Source organism: Peromyscus leucopus, chromosome 1 (assembly GCF_004664715.2).
Source record: "Peromyscus leucopus breed LL Stock chromosome 1, UCI_PerLeu_2.1, whole genome shotgun sequence".
Taxonomy (NCBI): Eukaryota; Metazoa; Chordata; class Mammalia; order Rodentia; family Cricetidae; genus Peromyscus; species Peromyscus leucopus.
This window is the reverse complement of record NC_051063.1, coordinates 160,893,245-160,912,445: the sequence shown is the minus strand read 5'-3', so window position 1 is coordinate 160,912,445 and position 19,201 is coordinate 160,893,245. Positions and strand designations below refer to the sequence as shown.

The following is a 19,201-nucleotide window of genomic DNA, read 5'->3' as shown; positions in this document are numbered from 1 at the left end:
TGTGGCTGCCCCAGCTCACACACAGGAGCAGTCTCCAGGCTCAGACACCTGCTCTGAGTTGCAGAATGCTCCTTTCCTCTTTGACAACTTAATGACATCTTGACATGGTTGCTGACTTCTGCTCTGCATGCACCGTGTTGTGCCACCAGTGGAATAAAAGGCAGAGGCATTATTTGGAGCCGAAGGCAGGCGCCAGACGCCAGGCACACAAACTGATGGTTACTGCTGTCATTTGGCCTTATTACTTATCCATTACCTGCATGCAGGTGGTCAGCTAGCCGGCCAGTAAGGCCCGCTCTTTAAAATTTCATTTTCTGGAGGGTTCCATCATGTCTCCATCATGTGGCATTTGTGTAATGGTTCCCTCTCACCTGAGGCCTCACACAGGGCTTTGGGGCTCATGGCACTGCGACCAGGCGCCATCTACTCTGACTCTGGGCTTGTGCCTGGGCCCAGTTGCAGGCAGAGCAGACCTGCATGGGCCTGAGTGCCTGGGCACAAATCCTCTGTCCAGTGAGGGGCTTCTGTCTTCTGCCCGAACTGCACTGTGCACTTGATAGAGGAGTGTCTGAGCGCGCTCAGCTCCTCCCCACATGCCGGCCGGGACTGGGCGTAGACCCTCGAAGAAGCCTCCTTGTGTCCTGGCCAGCACAACCCTCAGAGCACTCAGAGATTCCCAGTGACCTTCCCAGCCAATGTCGCTTCCCATGTCACAACCCCACCAAGTCCTGGCTGCCAGGTGTTCCGTGCCTGGTTTGATCATGCAGCCCGGCACACATATCCCTTCAAGTAACGTTTAAATGATTTTTACTGTAATTAACCCACAAACATGAAAAAGCAAGAACTGTTCAAACTTAATTATCTCTGCCCTTTATAAGAAGAATGTAATGTGCTGAGTCCCAGACAAAAGGCTCCCAGCACTTCATAATTTCTGTTGGCGGTTAGTCCTGGCAAGCCTTGATGCACGGGAGGTGCTTGTGGCTCTCGAGACCCAGTCTGCACTCAGCCTAGACTGTGGCGTCTGCCTCTGTAAGGAGAGCAAGTACTGGGCAGGGGCCACTTGGTGGCACTGGTACCTGTGCCCACTTCTTCCTGTTGGGGCTCTTCTAGGGGTCAGCCATCCTTTGCTCCACCTGGCCATCCACAGACAGTGGAATGGCTTGTGGCCACTGTTGTGGTTTGAATGTGAATTGTGCCCCATAAGGGCATGTATTGGATGTTTGGTTCCTACCTGGTGGTGCTGTTTTGAAAAGTTTTAGAAACTTTAGGAAGGAAGACTTTGGAAGAAATAGGTCACTGGGGATGGGTCCTTGGCAGGGAATGGGGGGAAGCACCTCTGTCTCTGCTGTCAGCTTGCCCTCCACCATAATGGTCTGCCTCCCTGTTAACTCAGAATCAGTGGAGCCGAGCAACCACAGACCGAGCCCTCTGCAACAAAAAGACCTGAGCCCAAGTCAGTAGCTCTTCTCTTAGGCTGTTCTGTAAGGCATTTCATCACAGCCATGTAGAAGGAATTTGTATGACCACCGTGTGGGGTTTGTGGGTGAGCACCCAGCAATGGGGACACCCCTAGTCACAGCCCACTACGTTCACCTCTTTGCTGACACTTCCTTGACTAGGGCCTTACTGCCTGCAGACTTCACCAGGCTTCTCTGGTGTGGCAAGCCTCTGATGAACCCTAACTTGTAAGACTCCCCGGGAGGGAAGGACAGGGAGATGTTTCCTGGTGGCTTCCCTCTAAAGGACATTTTTTGGAGGGAGGCTTCAGGTGCCCCATGGCAGTGGACACGAAAAGGTTAGGCCTCCATATTAGCGGCTGGCCTGAGCCTCTGCACAGAGCCCTGGAGGCTGAGTCAGACCTTTGTGCGTCTGAACCTGTAGGGAGTCTCCTTTTCATGCCTGTCACCACTGGAGATGACACAGTGACTGGGATTGGAGGTAGGGCTGGGCTGAGCGGCACAGCTGGAGAGGGAATGAAGATACCTAGCAGCTGTTTTGCTGGTGGCCCTGCCTCTTGCTTTTCCAGCCTGCAGCTGGGACTCCCAGAACCCAGGTGAAGTGACATGTCCTGCCTCAGCTCTTGAGGCCATTGCCAAGGAGGTGTCAGCCTTGGCCAGTTAACTGCTGAGTCCTGTCTCATGGCCGAAGCTAATGTGACCGAATTGTGCAAATTTAATTCATGGCAAGAGCTTGATGCCCAGTGAGGTTTTCAGAGGCCAAAGGGGAGAGAAGGAAGGGAGGGAGGGAGGGAGGGAGGGAGGGAGGGAGGGAGGGAGGGAGGGAGGGAGGGAAGGAAGGAAGGAAGGAAGGAAGGAAGGAAGGAAGGAAGGAAGGAAGGAAGGAAGGAAGGAAGGAAGGAAGGAAGGAAGGAGAGACAGAAAAGAGCAGAGGGTGTTCTGTGAGATCGCAGCGATCCTCGGCCTGAGGTGGGTTTTCTACCTGGGCTGTGAGCCCCTCCCAGTGCCCTGGTCCTGATGCCTGCCCCTCTGACAGCCAGTTTTGTTTGTTTGGGTGGAAAGAGAGAACCGTGAATGCCTGGTTCCCAGGCAGTGCTGCATTGTGGCTCCCAGGCTGGGGAGCCCTGAGGGTCTCCTCCTGGTTCTATCTGGGACTCCCAGGAACCCCCCGCCCCCAGTCTACACACCCAGCATGGCTCTGGAAGTAGAATGTGAGGCCACCTTCTGTACTGGACTGAGGCCTCTGATGGATGGGACCCCTGCTGTGAGGCCACAGTAGGATGGGAAGGGAGGGGGCTCTCCCCATGTGTGGCAGCCAGGCGTGCAGTGGTGCAGGGTAGCATAGTTACATCTCTGGACTTGGCACCTGGCTGGTGACATCACCCCCCACCCCACCCCACCCCGCCCCCAATGTAGTCTACTAACTGAGGACCTGCGGGCAGGACAAGGTGGTAGCTGCTGAATTCAGAAGAAAGCATCGAGAGCTGGGGGAGGACTCTCTCACCTCATCTACTTTATGCTTTCTCCCCGGCTAATTTTCCAAGTTTGATGACTAAGCTTACATTCTCCTCACCCTCGTCACATTGAGTAACACTGATATCGACTTCTTTAAAGTGTTCATTTACTGACCTTCTGTTCAAGAGGCACAGCCTGGGAGGTCACTTAGTCTGTGGCCCTGAGGGTGAGGCACACTGGCTGGCTGCCCGGCAGGTCAGTGATATGGAGGGAGACGGTGGAAGGCAGGGGCTGTATCCCACAGCTGCTTGCTGCAGGCAGCCGGGGGCGTAGCGAACTGAGTCAGGGGTCCCAGGGGCAGCAGAGGTGGCTCAGTGAGCTGATGGCACCCGTTATCAAGTGCTGGGTATACCTGCTTGGTGCTAGATCCTCACACCACGGCAGGCTGGACCCAGGGCTTCAAGGCCTGCATTGGGTAGGCAGAAGGTGGCCAGGCTGAGGCGTCGCCAAGCCCTGACCATGGTTTTCGTTGTGTTTTCTTTTGAGGATCCATTCCAAGGAGCATTTCAAGGAGAAGTACGCTGTGGACGATGTCCAGTACACGGACGAGGTAAGTGGCTGATGTGGCGCTGCCTCGTCCTGAGCAGTAACCCCTCTGCCCTTCCACTGCCCGTCTGGGGACAGTGCCCCTCAGGAGCAGCAGAGGAGACGCAGCAGACGCCTCTGACTGAGGACGCTGTTCTTGGCCTGGCACTGCTTCTGACTCAGGTAGCAGCGTCTGCAGTCGGGTTATGGTGACACTGAGGTCCCTCTGTGAGTGGCAGCATGCTTGCCAGAGGGACACAGGTGTGATCAGAGCGGACAGTGGCCTTGCTCTGGGCCTTCATGCGTTGAGGGGGGTGCCGCTGTCAGAAGAACCCCAGGTTGTGAGTGGCTCGTGAGAGGACAGGAATTGGGGGTCCCTTGACTTGAATCTACCTTCCAGCCTGGCCGCCCAGCAGTGTCAGGTAGTGTGGGTAAATACATCAATGTCGTCCTGAGGCTGTGAATCTGCCCCGTGTCCAGGAAGATGAAAGGGGCTCTTTCAACTTCCACCGCTGACAGAACAGGGCTGAGGCAGAGTTGGGAGCACCGAGAGGAGCTCCAGAGTCTGAGTGAGCAAAGCCTTCTGATACTGTGGCCACTGACTGGCACGCAGGAGGCCTCTCTGGTTCATCCCTGGATGCTGTCACAGCTCCATGTTCTATGCACGTGAGAGCTGGACAAAGTCAGCACGTGCCATTGGAGATCCAGCCTGGACCTGGCAGGATCAGCTGGACAGGGCACTGTGACCACATTGCCTCAGACCACGCTTGAGAGTGGACACATGCTAGGAGCTGGGGCTGCCAAGCTATGGAAGCAGTGTAAATGCCTGTTAACAGATGAATGGAGAGGGGAAAAAAGGGGTGTGTGCACACAGTGGAGTATCATTCAGCTGTGAAGCCACTTTTAGGAAGTGACTTCATTGGGTGGCATTAGGGACCTTCATGTGAATGGAAAGAAGCCAAATGCCACGGGTTTGCCCTCAGATGTAGAGTCTGATTCAGTGGATCTCAACCTTCCTAATGCTGTGACCCTTTAATTCCTCATGTTGTGGTGACCCCCAACCATAAAATTATTTTCATTGCTACTTCATAACTGTAATTTTGCTACTGTTATGAATGCTAATGTAAATAGCTGTGTTTTCTGATGATCTTAGGTGACCCCTGTGAAAGGGTCATTTGATCCACAGAGGGGTTGTGATCCACAGGTAGAGAACTGCTGGTCTGGATTCTAGATAAAACCTATCTGTCTTGTGTGGTGCACAAGCAGAAGGATTGTTTGGGAAGTGGAAGGGGACCTGTGAGGGAGGAGGGAGACCAGAAAGAAAATGGGGAATATGATCAAAGGCACATGAGATCATACGTGAAAACAGCATCATGATGCACAGTGTTATGCTATGAATATACATTAATAATTTCTTTCAAAAGACCATGGTGAAGAAGAGGTAGAGGTGGGAGAGGGGAGGAGCTTGGAAGGCTAGGGCTGGGGTTTCAGAGTAGAGGTGGTCGTGTGATCTGTCCAGTGGAGACCAAGCAGAAACCCCCTTCCCTCTGGGCAGGGCGCAGCTCTTTTGGGGTGACAGCACCAGGTGAAGAAGCAGGTTTTTGAGGACCCTAGCTAGACGCACTGCACTGTGAGGAGCCTGCCTCTCTCTGCTCAGCGTTTTGTCCTGGCCCACTTGCTCTGGGGCAGACAACTCTCCTTGACCTTGGGCAGACCAGCCTCAGCCCCATCCTGTACAGAGGCAGCATGGTCCTGCCTTGAGTTCTGTAGCCCTGGAATGTCCCACCCACAGATTATCATCCCCTTCAATCAAGGCCCTGCACCGACCCCGTGGGTGCTCTCAGGATAGCTTGTGGACACTGGCACTGTCTGGCTTCTGAGCTGCACCGGGTCCTCTCTTGTCTCGTCTCTGTCTTGAGAGCCTGGTTGTTGGCCTTGCCGTGTCTCCTGCACTCTCCCTCCTAGTCCCAGAGGTGTACGGAGGTATTTAGGCCCGGAGCTCCACCCAGCAGCCCAGGGCATGGGATAGCATAGGAAGTGACTTCACAGATGACGTCACTGAGGCAAAGTTAAACCTTGTCAGGTTCCCAGGAGAACCTCAGTAAAGGAGAACACTCATATACTTGCGCCACAATCCATATATACAGTGCCTTTGCCCTGTTGCACCATGGAGAGATAGGCAATTTATTATTTTTAAAAATGTATTATTTTATTTTACATGCATTGGTGTTTTGCCTGCACATATGTCTATGTAAAGGTGTTGCATTTCCTGGAATTGGGATTACAGACAGTTGTGAGCTGCCATGTGGGTGCTGGGAATTAAATCCAGGTCTTCTGGAAGAGCAGTCAGTGCTCTTAACCGCTGAGCTATCTCTCCAGCCCCCAGTGTATTATTTTTTTCTGCAAGGTTTCTAATAATTATTAGTGTGTATTTAAAAATACTATTTTTAAGTATGTGTCTGTGTCTGTGTGCATGTGCATGTGCTTGTGAGTGAAGTACCAATGGAGGCCAGAAGGGGGCATCAGATTTCCTGGGGTTATGAGTTACAGGTGCTTGTGAGCTGCCCAATGTGGGTGCTGGGAACTGAACACTGGTCCTCTGAAAGAGCAGCAAGTGCTCTTATTCATCTCTCTAGCCCTCATGGTATACATACATTGTAGAGAAGAATGAGTTTCATTATTACATTTTCATGTATGTACACTGTGTACTTTGATCATACCTCCATTTACTGCTTGTCCTGCCCCAGTGCTGACCTTCTTCATCTTCTCAAAAAGTTCCCTTTCTACTTTCCTTTTCTAGACAGGGTTTCTCTGCCTAGCCCTGGCTGTCCTGGAACTCACTCTATAGATTGGGCTGTCCTTGAATTCACAAAGATCCCCCTGCCTCTGCCCCCTAGCGCTGTGATCAAAGGGGTACACTACCACCGCCCAGCTCCCTTCTGCTTTCTTACCCTTTTCTCTCAACTCAAGATTCCGCATATGAGGGAAAACACACCATGTTTGTCTTTCTGAGTCCTGTTAACAAGATGATCTCTGCTGCAGATGACATAATTTCATTTCTTTATGCCGTTGTATACCACATCTTCATTCTCCATTTGTCGGCTGATGGGCACCGAGACCGATGGCACGTTACTGCTGTGAGTTGTACTACAGCAGATGTGGGCACGGGAGAATCTCTGTAGTCAGCTGACTTTTGGCCATATACCTGGGAGTGGTGTGGCTGGCTGCTACTAACTTGTGAAGACCTTCACACTCATTTTCATATTGGATGCGCTCGTTGGAAGCCATACCTGTAGTGTATAGGGTTCCTTTCCCCACACATTGAGAGGCAGCTTTTGAGAGAGCCTGTGTCATATGGCATCAGTCTTTAAGGGTGACCTATGACATCTAAAGCTGTTACAATGCAGCCAGTTGTACCAGTCCCTTTTTGTGTGGCTCTGTAACAGACTGAATGTTTATTTAAATGCTTCTAATGAGGTCGTTTGCTACATTGTATCTCTACGGGTAGAGAAAAAGGATGTGTCCTTCACCCTGACCTTGTTCCTGATGCTGTCCTTTGGCAGGTGTATCTCCATTACCCTCCAGTCTCGTAGAGTGCATCTCTATGTCACTGTCCTTTAGGGCCTTGACCGTGGGATCTCCCATAATCATCCCTGGAGGGAGAGCTAGGAGAGGCCCTGTCTCAGGAGTGTGAGATGGAGTCCTGCCTGTGGCTGGGCCCCCACTGCTGAGTAAGAACCCTCTCTGGGCTGCAGCCTCACAGGTTGACATTTTGCATTTATAACTGGAGGGAGGGGAGAATTCATCTCCCGTTTACACTGTGGGGAAAGGAACCAGACCTCCAGATACAGGACAATAGAGGAAGAGAAAGCGTCCGTCAGGAAAGTCCTTAGTGAGGGTGTAGACTGGCAGCCACATAGGCCGTCTTAATCTTTTAAGGCAGAGTGTTAAATGAAGGTGTCAATAGAGGTCAAAGGGCAGAGCCTCTTTAGGGTTCTGGAGCACTCTGCAGGAGCAACAGAAACATTATCATCATCGATCAGCTCTGTTGATCACCATGACTGCTGTTCTATGGTTTTGATTAGCAGAGAGAGAAAAGAGGGCCTTGGACGTGCTAGCTGGTGCCACTGAACCACACCCCCAGCTTCGACTGCTGCCTTCCCGGAGGCAGGGGCTCCTCTTAACAGTAGGACAGGTGCTTCACTCTGGGGTTGCTCATTTATGATGCCTTCCACCCTGTCCCACAGTGAGTTACAGATCCAACCCCATTTACAGACAAGAAGGTCAAGACTGAGAGGTAAGAGGCCTCATCCACGGCCCCACAGCTGGGGTGTGGCAGCACTGGGGTGACCCTAAGGCCTCCAGATTCCAGAGGCTGTCCCCTCCGGCTCCACACTTGGCCTGTCAAAAGTGAAAGGCTGACTTGCAGGGGACTTGCTTGTGCAGAAGTGACCCAGGCTTCCAAGGGCCTGTGATTTCCTGAAACAGGGGACGAATCCCACCAAAAGGAGCAAACTGCTGCATTGAGCCCCGTGGGCTGGACGCATGTTCTGATGTGGGCAGCACTCAGGCTTAGTCCACCATGAAGGTGACAGGAAACTCCTTAGGCAGGTGTTCCAGGCCAGTCCCGTGGTGCTCAGCCCTGTCTAGCCTTGGCCATCCTTGGCCGTCTCTATAAACCAGACAGCTGGCTGCAGCTGCATGCTTGCTCTGAAGAGGGTGGGAGTGATCCCGATCCTTGATGTCTCATAAAGTAAATGCAGGTATCAGAGAATGCAGCTCAGTCAGCAGAGCCTCAATGCCTAGAGCCACATTAATGAGGCATGGTGGTGCACGCCGGTACTCCTAGCCCTTAAGAGGCAGGAGGATCAGGAGATCAAGATCAGCCTCTGCTGTATAGTGAATTCAAGGCCTGGGCTCCATGAGATCCTGTCTCAAAAACAGGAAGAACACAGATGTTCGCAATGATAGACCTGGTTCCCCTCCTCCTCACAGAAGAGCCAGAGCTCAGTTACTGGGAAGGAGTCACTCTGGGGACCCCTGGGAGGGGCTCCCCGGCATTGCTGTGTACACTTGGTGTAGAAGCTAATGTCTAACTAATTGGAAGCTGGCAGGGTGGAGGTGATTTTTGCACTTGCTCTTCGGCTCTGGGCAGACGTGTGAAGGTCGCAGGGTCAGTTACTCAGCTGCAGGCAGGCAGGCTGTAAGAGAAACAGCCACAGATGCCCGGGGCAGATGCTGCCTGCCCCTCAGCCTTGGTATGGGAGGCTTCAGTAGAGGGGTCTGTGATGGGGCCACGATTGCTGCCTTGTTCTGAGGGGTGCTAATACTCTGTGTGTTCGAGAATAGTCAGGCACCATATTGTTGGTGCTATTTTCATTTTAAAAGCAGATTCAAACATTTAAGGGCACTTCAGGCCACTGGTGTGCACTGGTGTTTTGGGAAACTGCCATGAATAATGGTTTGTTTTCAAGAGTTTCAGTGCTGGGAGGGCAGATCCCTGCATGCTGGGCCACGTGGGCTTTCTTAGCAACACAGTTGAAGCGTGTCTAATTCCTTTGTTGAGAGTGACTCACTGGCTTGGTCAGAGTCCTGGTCAGGAGCCCGTGTCAGGTTCCCTTGGGAAGCTTCTGGATTGTCCCCAGGGCAGGATCTGGGTGCACAGGCCTCTGATAAATTCTTCAGGTTCCTGTCCACCTAGTCAGGGCTGCCTGGGAGATGGATGCTGGCCGTGGCCTGCAGCAAGGCGGGGGCTTTTAACAGCCCCACTGGGGAGAACAGAGGAGTCCCCTGTGGCATGCGCTCCTGGAAGTGAGGCCTGGGGCTGTTAGAGCTGTGCTGTCTAGTCCTGGGGCTACATTTGGAGCCAGCAACACAGAACTGCATCTTGTTCCCTTAATTTTTGAGGCATGGCCTCCAGTCGGTGTGCTGATGAGTGTACCACTAATGGGTCTCCGTGGGGAAGGCAGATGGAGCTGCTGGGCTGGGAGTAGTTCTGCAGCCACAGAGGTAACCAGGGCCCACTCAAGCAGCTGTGATCAATAAAAGATGTTACTCTGCCAGGACGCAGCGACGCCTGGCCTGCTCTCGGTGTCCGGCCTCCATGCATCTGGGCGTCAGGCTTGCAGCGAGGGGGTTTTCTCCTCCATTATTCCTAACCAGCATGTCCAGAGAGTCATTGCGGAGAGAAAAACCATCAGCCCGCACATTTGTTATCCAGCTTCTCTCTCCCAAGGACAATAGCAGATACAATCCCCAAGTGCCTCCTCGCTCTCTGATTCTGCCGCTGTAATTGACGGCATCGTTGTGTGCTGATGAATGTAGACCCTTCATGTCACCGAAACAACACACCCAGGGCCTGACACACTCGGCTCTGTTGGCTTTAATGAGCCCCCCTCCCCTCCAGGAGGAGCAGGCGGGAGGAAGGGACTGGCAAGCCTCCGTTTGTGCCACACAGGCCGAGGGGCTCAGTCATTCTCCAAGTGGTTCCTGAGTGAGGGGAGATGGAGGCTGCACCTGGGAGCCACTGTCTCCTGCCCAGATGGCTAGACCACGGATGGCGAGGAATACTGACCTTCGACCCTCTCAGCTGGGTCACTTGGTTTCTAAATTCTTTTCTTTTTATTGTTACCCCTCCATCCCTTTGTCCTTACCTTCATTTTAAGGCCGGGTCCCATGGAGTCTATACTAGCCTTGAACTTACAATCCTCCTACTTCTTCCAAGTTCTGGGAAAACAGGCACGTACTATTATGCCTGCTCACTTGGGTTTGTTGGTTTGTTTGTTTTTTAAATAAACTTCTTTTTCTTTTGAGATTACTGAGTATTTGAAGCTAACCTCAAACTCACGATCCTCCTGTCTCAACTTCCCAAATAATAGAATTATAGATGTGAGCCACCATACCATATCAGAAAAACCCTTCAAATAACATAATTTTTATCTATGCAAATATATATAAATTATATATAAAACTATATATGCCAGGATGCTCACACAGCATTATTTATAATAATTCATCATTAGAAATAATTTACATGTCCAGCAGAGGGAGAGATTAAGTAAATGATATTGACTCCATTAAGAGAGTTTTCTATAGCCACATGTTAAACTTCTGGGCTTTGCTATTTCCTTTTAAAGAGTGTGTGTGTGTGTGTGTGTGTGTGTGTGTGTGTGTACACGTACATACGTACGTACGTACGTTCCACATGTGTGTGGATGCCTGAGGAGGCCAGAAGAGGGTGTTGATTCCCCTGAACTGGAATTCTAGGTGGTTGTGAGACAACTGATACGGGCAACTTGGCTCTCCTAGAAGAGCAGTCAGAGCTCTCGGTCACTGTGCCATCCCTCCTGTCCTGGCGCTGCTGCTGATTAGCTGAATTTAGGCAAGTCCTCTAGCCCCCACACAAGCCGTTTCCACCTGTGAGTCCTGGACATCGGTAGCAGCATTCTCACGGGTGGTTAAGTGAGGTGATGTGTGCAAGATGACTGACATGGGCTATAATCAAGGACTTATTGAACGTTTTCCATCCCCAGCGGTAGTGACTGCTAAAAATTGCATGTTTGAAGAATATTTAATGACAGGAAATAAGCGGAGCATATAATTTCATATGATCCAAATGTCATTACAGTTCTCTGTTTCTATGCACAGAGCTGAACTGTCTCTGGGGATGGCAGGTGCATCTTCTCTTTCATGGCTTTCAATATGTTTCAGCTCTTCTGTGGGAGCCTTTTAGTATTGAAAAGTGTGTATACTTATGTCAAAGCCTATCAAAGTATCACCTTAAATATGTGCAGCATGGTGTTTCAGCCGTAGTGTAGCCAGTCTATTCCAACAGCCCACCTTCCTCTTCTGTGGTGAGGGTGTCAGAGAACTTATGGTTGGGGTGAGGAGCATGACTTGTGTACAGCCGGACAGAGGGCCAGATTGCTCCCAGCAAGGTGGTCAGCACTCTGGGGTGCAGGTTTCCTAGCTGGTGGGTGATGGGTGCTTTGTCAGGGGTGGGGTGGGGTGGGGGATGGATCACAGTCAGCTGGGGGTGGGTAGAGAAGGGAGTGACTGAACCTGCTTTCAGGGCTGGGGTGGGACTCACAGCCAAGTAGGATGTGTTGGAGTAGTCAAGATGGTCGGAGATGACCCAGCCATCAGTGAAAGTGAGCCGAGGTGTGAGCGGGTAAGCCTGTGTCCTCTCACTCTAGGTACTGGGGAGGAAGCATTCAGCATGCAAGGGCAGTGGCCTGAGGAGGTGGGCGTGGAAGCCAGAGTGGAGTTAAGGAACATTAACTCCCCTGGGTTTAGTCCGGGAGATCAGTGGCAGGCAGGGAGGGAGGCATCTGCCCTGAAGATGAGAGGCTCCTGGGGCTGGTGTCTAATGGGATGGATCTTTCAGGAAGGACAGGGAAACTGCACACCATTGCCGGCCTTGAGGGTGGGCAGGTCTGGCTGTTTGGAGCCAGGGATCTGTGTGGTACCTGGAGGCAGGTCTCGTGACGAGGGCTGTGCCGGGTTTAGCTTTGCACCCTCTGTTCTATAGACAGCTGTAGGGCTTTCTGGAGCCCATCTGCCTCTCTGAGCTGCAGCTTCCTCATCTTAAGAGTGGGGTGGCCGTGGTACCTGTGCCGTAGATGAGAGCGTCGTCATTGGGTAGCGATGGTGTGCCATAGATGAGAGCTGTCGTCACTGGGCAGTGATCATGTGCCGTAGATGAGAGCGTCGTCATTGGGTAGTGATGGTGTGCCGTAGATGAGAGCTGTCGTCATTGGGTAGTGATGGTGTGCCGTAGATGAGAGCTGTCATCATTGGGTAGTGATCGTGTGCCGTAGATGAGAGCGTTGTCATTGGGTAGTGATGGTGTGCCGTAGATGAGAGCTGTCGTCATTGGGTAGTGATTGTATGCCGTAGATGAGAGCTGTCGTCATTGGGTAGTGATCGTATGCCGTAGATGAGAGCGTTGTCATTGGGTAGTGATGGTGTGCTGTAGATGAGAGCTGTCGTCACTGGGTAGTGATCGTATGCTGTCTCCACCACATTGTTGATGCTGGGACGAGTTGCTTGTTGTTGTGACATACCTAGAGGAACATCTTAGGAAGGGAAGGTTTGCTTTAGGTCTGGGTCAGAGGGCTTCAGCCATCATGGGTGCAGTCTGTGACGGCAGGAGCATGTGGTGGTGAGTGTCCCCATCTCAACAGACCTGCTTCTGCCAGCCACACCCCACCTCCTAAAGGATTTGCGGCCTTCAAAACAGTGTCTAGCCACTTAACACATGAGTCTGTCCGAGACATTTCCCTAACACCGCTCTAAAGTGGGTTTTCTTTTGATTTCCAGATTGCCAGTGTCCTGACCTCACAGCAGCCCTCTGTCCTCCTCACTTTGGTAAGTGGCTGGTGTACAGGAGCCGTGCGGTCCTTGGCACCGAGGAGATGTTTGTCGGGAGCCAAAAACCTGCCTCTGCCATGTGGAGGATTATACAAAAAGAACCTAGGCATAGAGGCGTGTGCTGACTTGGGGGCTGAGGCAGGAGAATCAGCGTTAGAGGCCAGCCTGGGCTACCTAAGAGCTGGTGTCAAGTAAATGCAAAAGAGAAACTGAGGAATGGTCGTGTGTGATAAGCAGGGACACCTGTGTCCTCATGGCTGCTGTGTCTAAGATGCCATCCTCGAGTCTGCATGGGATGTGCTGGGTCTGGTCTTGTGGCCACAGTGGGCAAGCTATGTCCAGACTGGGAGGTGTAACCGTGTCCAGCTTACGCTCATGGCATTTCAGGTCTAGATTGTCACTCTTTATTCATACCCTGAGTCCCTATGACAAGACAGTTTGAAAGTCACACTCTTGTGTCTTAAGGAGGGCGCAGTCTGGGGTAGGGCAGGGGTGTGGGGTGGGCTCCTGGTATGCCGGAGGGGGCAGGGGGGCCTCTCACACACAGAGCCCGTCTTGCTTCCAGAATGGCTCTTCTCCCCACCCCCACCCGCTTCCACTTGTTCTCTTGGCTGCGCCCCTTCTGTGGCTAAGCATGGAGGCTGCCTGTGGCGATTGCGGTCAGAGCTGGCCCAGTGTGTTTTCTCTGGGATCGCAGTTGGACAGGGAGGGATCAGCCTGAGTTTCTTGAGAAAGCAGGTGGTTGCTCAGAGTGTCCCCTCTCTGGGGTGGCTTGCTTCCCTCTGAACCCCTTGTTTTGTCTCAGTGTGTGGCTGCACCCCGTTGGACATCTGCTTACAGCTGGCAAAGGAGACGGGTGGAGGCCGAGGCCATAGTTGTCCCTGGGTATCCATGGAGGGTTGGTTCCCACACCCCCTGGAGATACCAACACTACAGATGCAGGAGTCCTTTATTACATTAACCTGTGCACACCTCCCGAACCCACTAAGTCATCTCTAGGTTACATGTGACCCCTAGTACAGTGTCTTAGTTAGGGTTTCTGTGCTGTATAAACACCATGACCTAAAGCAACTTGGGGAGGAGAGGGTTTACTCCATCTTCTAGCTTGTAGTCCAGTGTCAGGGGAGTCAGGGCAGGAACTCGAGCAGGACAGGGAGCTGGAGCTGATGCAGAGGCTGTGGAGGGGTGCTGCTTACTGGCTTGTTCCCCATGGCTTGCTCAGCAGGCTTTCTTATGCCAGATAGGAACCCCTGCCCAGGGGTGGCATGCCCACAATGGGCTGGACCTTCCCACATCCATCACAGTCAAGAAAACGGCCTACAGGCCAATCTGATGGAGGCATTTTCTCAGCTGTGGTTCCAAACCTCTTCTCAAAGGACTCTAACCTGTGTCGAGTTGACATGAAACTAGCCAGCACGATGCCCTGTGTGTATTGTTACACTGTCTTGTTCATGGGATGACGATAAGAAAAAAACCTGCAGCTCTAATTGGTTTTTTGTGTGGTAGGGGGCTGTTGTTGTTTTCTTTTTTCAAGTATCTTTGTTGTGTGATTGTTGACTCTGTGGTTACAGAACTGGGTAAGGTGTCTCAGGTCTGGCCTGTCTTGCCCAGCTCCTGCCGGGGTTGACTCTGTGGTTACAGAACTGGGTAAGGTGTCTCAGGTCTGGCCTGTCTTGCCCAGCTCCTACCGGGGCCTGAGTGTCTGAGCGTTGTGAACACAGTGCCTGACCCATCCGGACCAGTCCCTCGCTCTGTACCTGGGACACCTCTGCCTCCTCTCCCTCTGCTTTCCTTCTTTCTTTTTGTTGGTTGTGGTTTTGTTTTTGAGACAGAATGTCTATATAGCCCAGGCTAGCCTTGAACTGGTGATCTGGCCTCCTCAGCTTCCCCAGTGCTAGGACTACAAGCATGCACCACTGTAGCTGGATTTCTCTGCTTTTCACATGCACTGGGGAAAAAAGTTCCACCTTTGCTCTGGGGCCCAGCTCAGCGCTCCCCTGCTGTGGAGCCGGTTTGTCAGGGAAAGGCCGAGGGGCAGGACACCCTGGCCTGTGCAAGGTAGGCCTCCTCGTTCTCTTCCATTTGAGTCTGGCTGGAAGAGGCAGACAGCCCTCGGCCCGCCTGGGGATGGGTGCTTTGTGGTCCGTGTATGGCAGACCTCTTCTCATACTCCCCTTTTCTCCCCACAGCGTGGTGTCAACACAGACAGCGGCAGTGTCTGCAGAGAGGCCTCCTTCGAGGGCATCAGCAAGTGAGTCCCTCCTCCGCCTGCTCTGCCTTTGTCCGCGGACCTCTCCCAGGCTGGCCACTCGAAACGTGACCTCTGGGAGCACGCTGAAAGTGGATTTGATCCCATGTTTGGAGGAAATGTGTAGAGAAATAATTGGTGTAAAATTACCCCATCCTTTACCTGGAGGAAAGCACCCCTCCTTGTTGGGCTCCATCTTGGAAGAGCCCTGGGAGCCCTGGACTCTGTGTGGCAAGAGTAGCTGTTTTCTTTCTTTTGTGTTTCACATGGATTGGGTGACTGTGTGTGTGTGTGGGGGGGCGGAGTGAGTGTGGGTGCCAGGGCGTGTGTGGAGGTCAGAGGACAACTTGTAGGGGCTGGCTCTCTCCCTCCACCGCGTGGATCCTGGAATTGAACTGAGGCTGACAGGCAAGTTCACCCTTGAAGACAAACTGCCCACATCGGCAGCCTCATTTTGTTTCTGTTTAGCCTGGGCTGGCCTAGAAGTGGCCCATGCTGTGGCTCTGAGCTTTGTAGTCTTTTTTTGTAGCAACCCCAACCCCAGTCCTGGGCCAGCCCAGTTCTCAGCAACTCCCAGTGTCTCCCACTGCCCTAACCTTTTACTCACTCCCCGGCTAAGCCCTGGGTGGAGCCCCTAATCCCTACTCAGGAAATAGGTCCCCTCTCTGGGCTGGAGCTCCCTGGAGCTCGCTCTGTCTCCTTGTCACACCTCACCCTTGCCCCCAGAGAGTGCCGCCTGCTAGCTGCATGTATGCTGCCAGGTCAGGCTGGGTCCTGGGAGGTCCGGCTGGAGTGGGCGGCTGCTGCTGTCACGGTTGGGCCCTTGAGGCAGCAAACAGCCGTCAGCCCTGCTCCTGCACCTGAGCCACAGTGTCCCCAGCCACAAGTGCTCCGTAGGCACCGTGTCCTCTGTTGTCCTTTTGTGGACGGAGGTGGGACCAACAGAGTGCTTATAATTATGGATGAGTCTCAGCCGCAGGAGGGAATCTGTGTGTGCGATGGAGGGGTGATTAGAAAGGATTATGAGCTCATGAATATGTATCGTGTCCCCACGATCAGAGCTGTGGGGCAGGAACGCTGGGTATCCAGTTTGCTTCTTTCCTGGCACAAACTGCTGCATCCTCTTGGGAATTTGCCCTAAGTGGCCTGGTGGTGACCAGCCCAGCTTGCTGAAATGCCGACTGCCCAGTCACCGTCTTCCCCTCCTAATACCCCACACTGCCAGGTGCCTGTGCCCCAACACCCTGCTCACCTTTCTCAACCCCTGCCATCTGCAGCCTCTGCCTGGGTCTCAGCCTTGTGGGGAGGGCCCTGTGCCACAAGTCGGTGGCTGGCTCTCACTGCCCGGCTCTGTGACTTTGGCCACCCCATGTAACACAGCACTGCTTCGGTGGTGGGGACCAAAGGAAACAGCTGGGGGGCGGACCCTGCATGGTAGCTCAAATCTGTTACCCCGTGAGCCTTGGTCTCCCTAACTGTGTGGTAGCCAGGTGGCCCCAGCGTGGTCAGCGGCCTGAGTCCTGCTTGGCTCTAAGCTGCAGTGTCTGGACCGTGCCACAGAGGATGCTGAGTTTCTCCCGGACTGGGATCTGGTGGATTATGTGACTAGTGAAGCCCTGGGGTGAAGCTGCCGAGGCAGAGCTCTGCACTGGCAAGTTTCACTAAGAAAAGCAGCTGGGACCCCACACGGCCATCACGGTCACTGGGGGCCAGAATTGGAGGCCTCATCCTGCCTCACTGAGAGGATTCCCTGCTGCAAACTCCAGCCTTGCTCTCCTCTCCGCAGATCCCAGCTTCTGCCCCTGGCTTCTCCCCAGAGTCTCTTCAGTCCTTCTCAGAACCTCAGTGACCCTGTGCCTGCCCGCCCCCCAGACGCCTTGAGGCTTGTCTGCCTGGTTTTGCTTTCGAGACAAGGTCTTGCTCTATAGCTCAGGCTGGCCTGCAGCTCACAACTCTCCTGTTGGAGATGTGCAGATGTGCACCACCATGTCCAGTTTGGAGACCTTTCCCTGAGAGCCAGGACTGCCTTACTTTTTCGGTCTTGGAGGGATGTGCATATGGTGGGGGGCTGCCTGTGGTATTCCCTAGGCCCCATAGCAGCTGAGCTGGGCGACAGCTCTCCACGCTGGGTATGGGTTGGCCTTGTTTCTGCACCCATGTGATGAGCTCCTGGCCAGAGTCTGACAGCTCCCCTCTGCTCTGCAGTGTCTGGCCTGTATATTCCCTCCTCTCTTTGGTCCAAAGTAGGCTTGTCCTTACATCCTTTTCCTCGGGCCTCACCTCTCACTGTCACCCTTTGTGTTCCTATGCTGGCACGAGAGCCTTCATCAGTGTCCTCTACCCCATGCCGTGAGCACTGACTTGGGATCCCGGCCACGGGGTCAAGTGCCCCAGCCCCTCCCAGTTAGAAGTCATGTCTGTTCCTGGGCTCTGGGTGTAGCCCAGCCCCATGCCTCTCACCAGTCAGGTAGCTAGCACCTCGGTTCTGTCACCCACTGGTCTCTGTGCCAGGCTAGGGAGAGACCTTGTCCTCAAGGGCCACCGTGACTCAGGCCTGCGTTTACCTGCCTGCCGAGAGTTCCAGCTGTTTGCTGGATAATAATAGCCTGTTTCCTAAGCAAGATGGATCTTGTTGTTGCCCTAGTTTCCAGTGTGCAACTGCTGTGTCCCCTGTCACCTCTCACTGCCCAGATGAAGCTCCACATTCCTGGGGTTTTTGCTTTTGACCCCTTTAAATGTCTCTCTTGAAATGCCTCCATCTTGGATCACTATTTGACCTTCTACCTAGCCAGATACTCAGGTTTGGCCCTCTCTGTCTGTCCTGATGAGCCTCCCAGGCTGCCAATCCTCTTGGCCTGCATGAAGGAGGGGTAGCAGTAGCCTTAGTGGTCCACCCTTCCCAGAGCCTCTGAGCTGTGATCCAGCCAGGGAGTTGGTTTGTGACTTTACTTCAGTGTGGCTTCATAGGGTTACCTACCTGGGGTCCTGTCCCATGTGTGTAACCTTAACCTCAGGTTTTCCTCAGCTACCCAGGGCCAGAGCCAGGCCTCTTGAGGCCCACAGCAGCGTGTGCGCCTGGTCTGAGAGTGGTGGAGACAGTAGATGAACAGAGGGGAGAGGGAGGTGGAGGTGAGGGTGATGGCAGACATGTCAGAGGTCAGAGAGATCTTGCTGGAGCCACAGGTCACTGGGCTCACAAGAGGCTATGGCTTCTGCTTATTTTGTGATCTTTTGTGTTGAGTGAGGGGTCTGCCCATGGTGCCATGCTTGGGGGCCCTGTTGAATCAGAGACAAGTTCCAGGGAGCATTTAGAAGAAGGCCTCTCCATGAGCTCGGGTAGGCATATGGTGGACAGGAGCAGGGTTGGGGACTCATTGCCAGGCCTTGCTGGGGATGCAAGGGCTGCTCTGTAGGCTGGAGCTGGGAGAGGCAGAGATGGGAGACAGACCTCTTCTTGTGGACTCCAGGCACCCAGGGCCCCTGGAGCACTCAGCTCCTGCAGCCCATGACCAAACCAGATGCCATAGATCTTTGTTAGTGTCCAAGGACGTAGGTTTTAGGGCAGTTTCCTGAGATAGAGAAACTGACTGTGAAGATTCTTTGGAGTGGGCATGTGGCCTGAGCTGAGGGCCACCCATCCATCAGAGTTAAAGACATGTAATGGGGATGCTTCCCTGGTATGAGACCATCCCCCTTCCAGACAGGCAGAACCCGTGCCCGGGAGTTCTGGGTGGAGATAGCAAATTACAGAGTTCGCTGTTTCATGCCGTCATCTGAGAGAGAAATATGGTTCTTATTTCACATCAGCTGGCTATTGAGAATAAGCATATTTCTTATCTTTTGGCATTTAGTTAAATTGCCTTGCATATTTGAAGACAATTGGTTACAAATTAATTCCATTTAAATAAGCAGTTAAATATGAAATGCTGAATTTGGGACTTGTTAATGCAAGGATATTAATATTCAACGATGTGAATTTTAAAACCTAGGAAGTTAGAGGGACATTATTAAAACTTGACGATTTACAGCAAAATGCCAATTTGTGGTTTGGGGACCATGACTTTTAGGTAACTGTTAACTTGTA

At 52.8% G+C, this 19,201-nt stretch overlaps 1 protein-coding gene across 1 annotated transcript in view; it reads left to right on the top strand.

Moving 5' to 3' along the window:
- Positions 1-19,201, top strand: part of Pepd (peptidase D) — a 135,839-nt gene that overhangs the window by 16,894 nt on the left and 99,744 nt on the right. Inside the window, exons 4-6 of the mRNA XM_028877780.2 lie at positions 3,459-3,522; positions 12,819-12,866; positions 15,059-15,120. Of these exons, the coding sequence (XP_028733613.1) occupies positions 3,459-3,522; positions 12,819-12,866; positions 15,059-15,120 (174 nt within the window). The remainder of the gene's footprint in view (positions 1-3,458; positions 3,523-12,818; positions 12,867-15,058; positions 15,121-19,201) is intronic.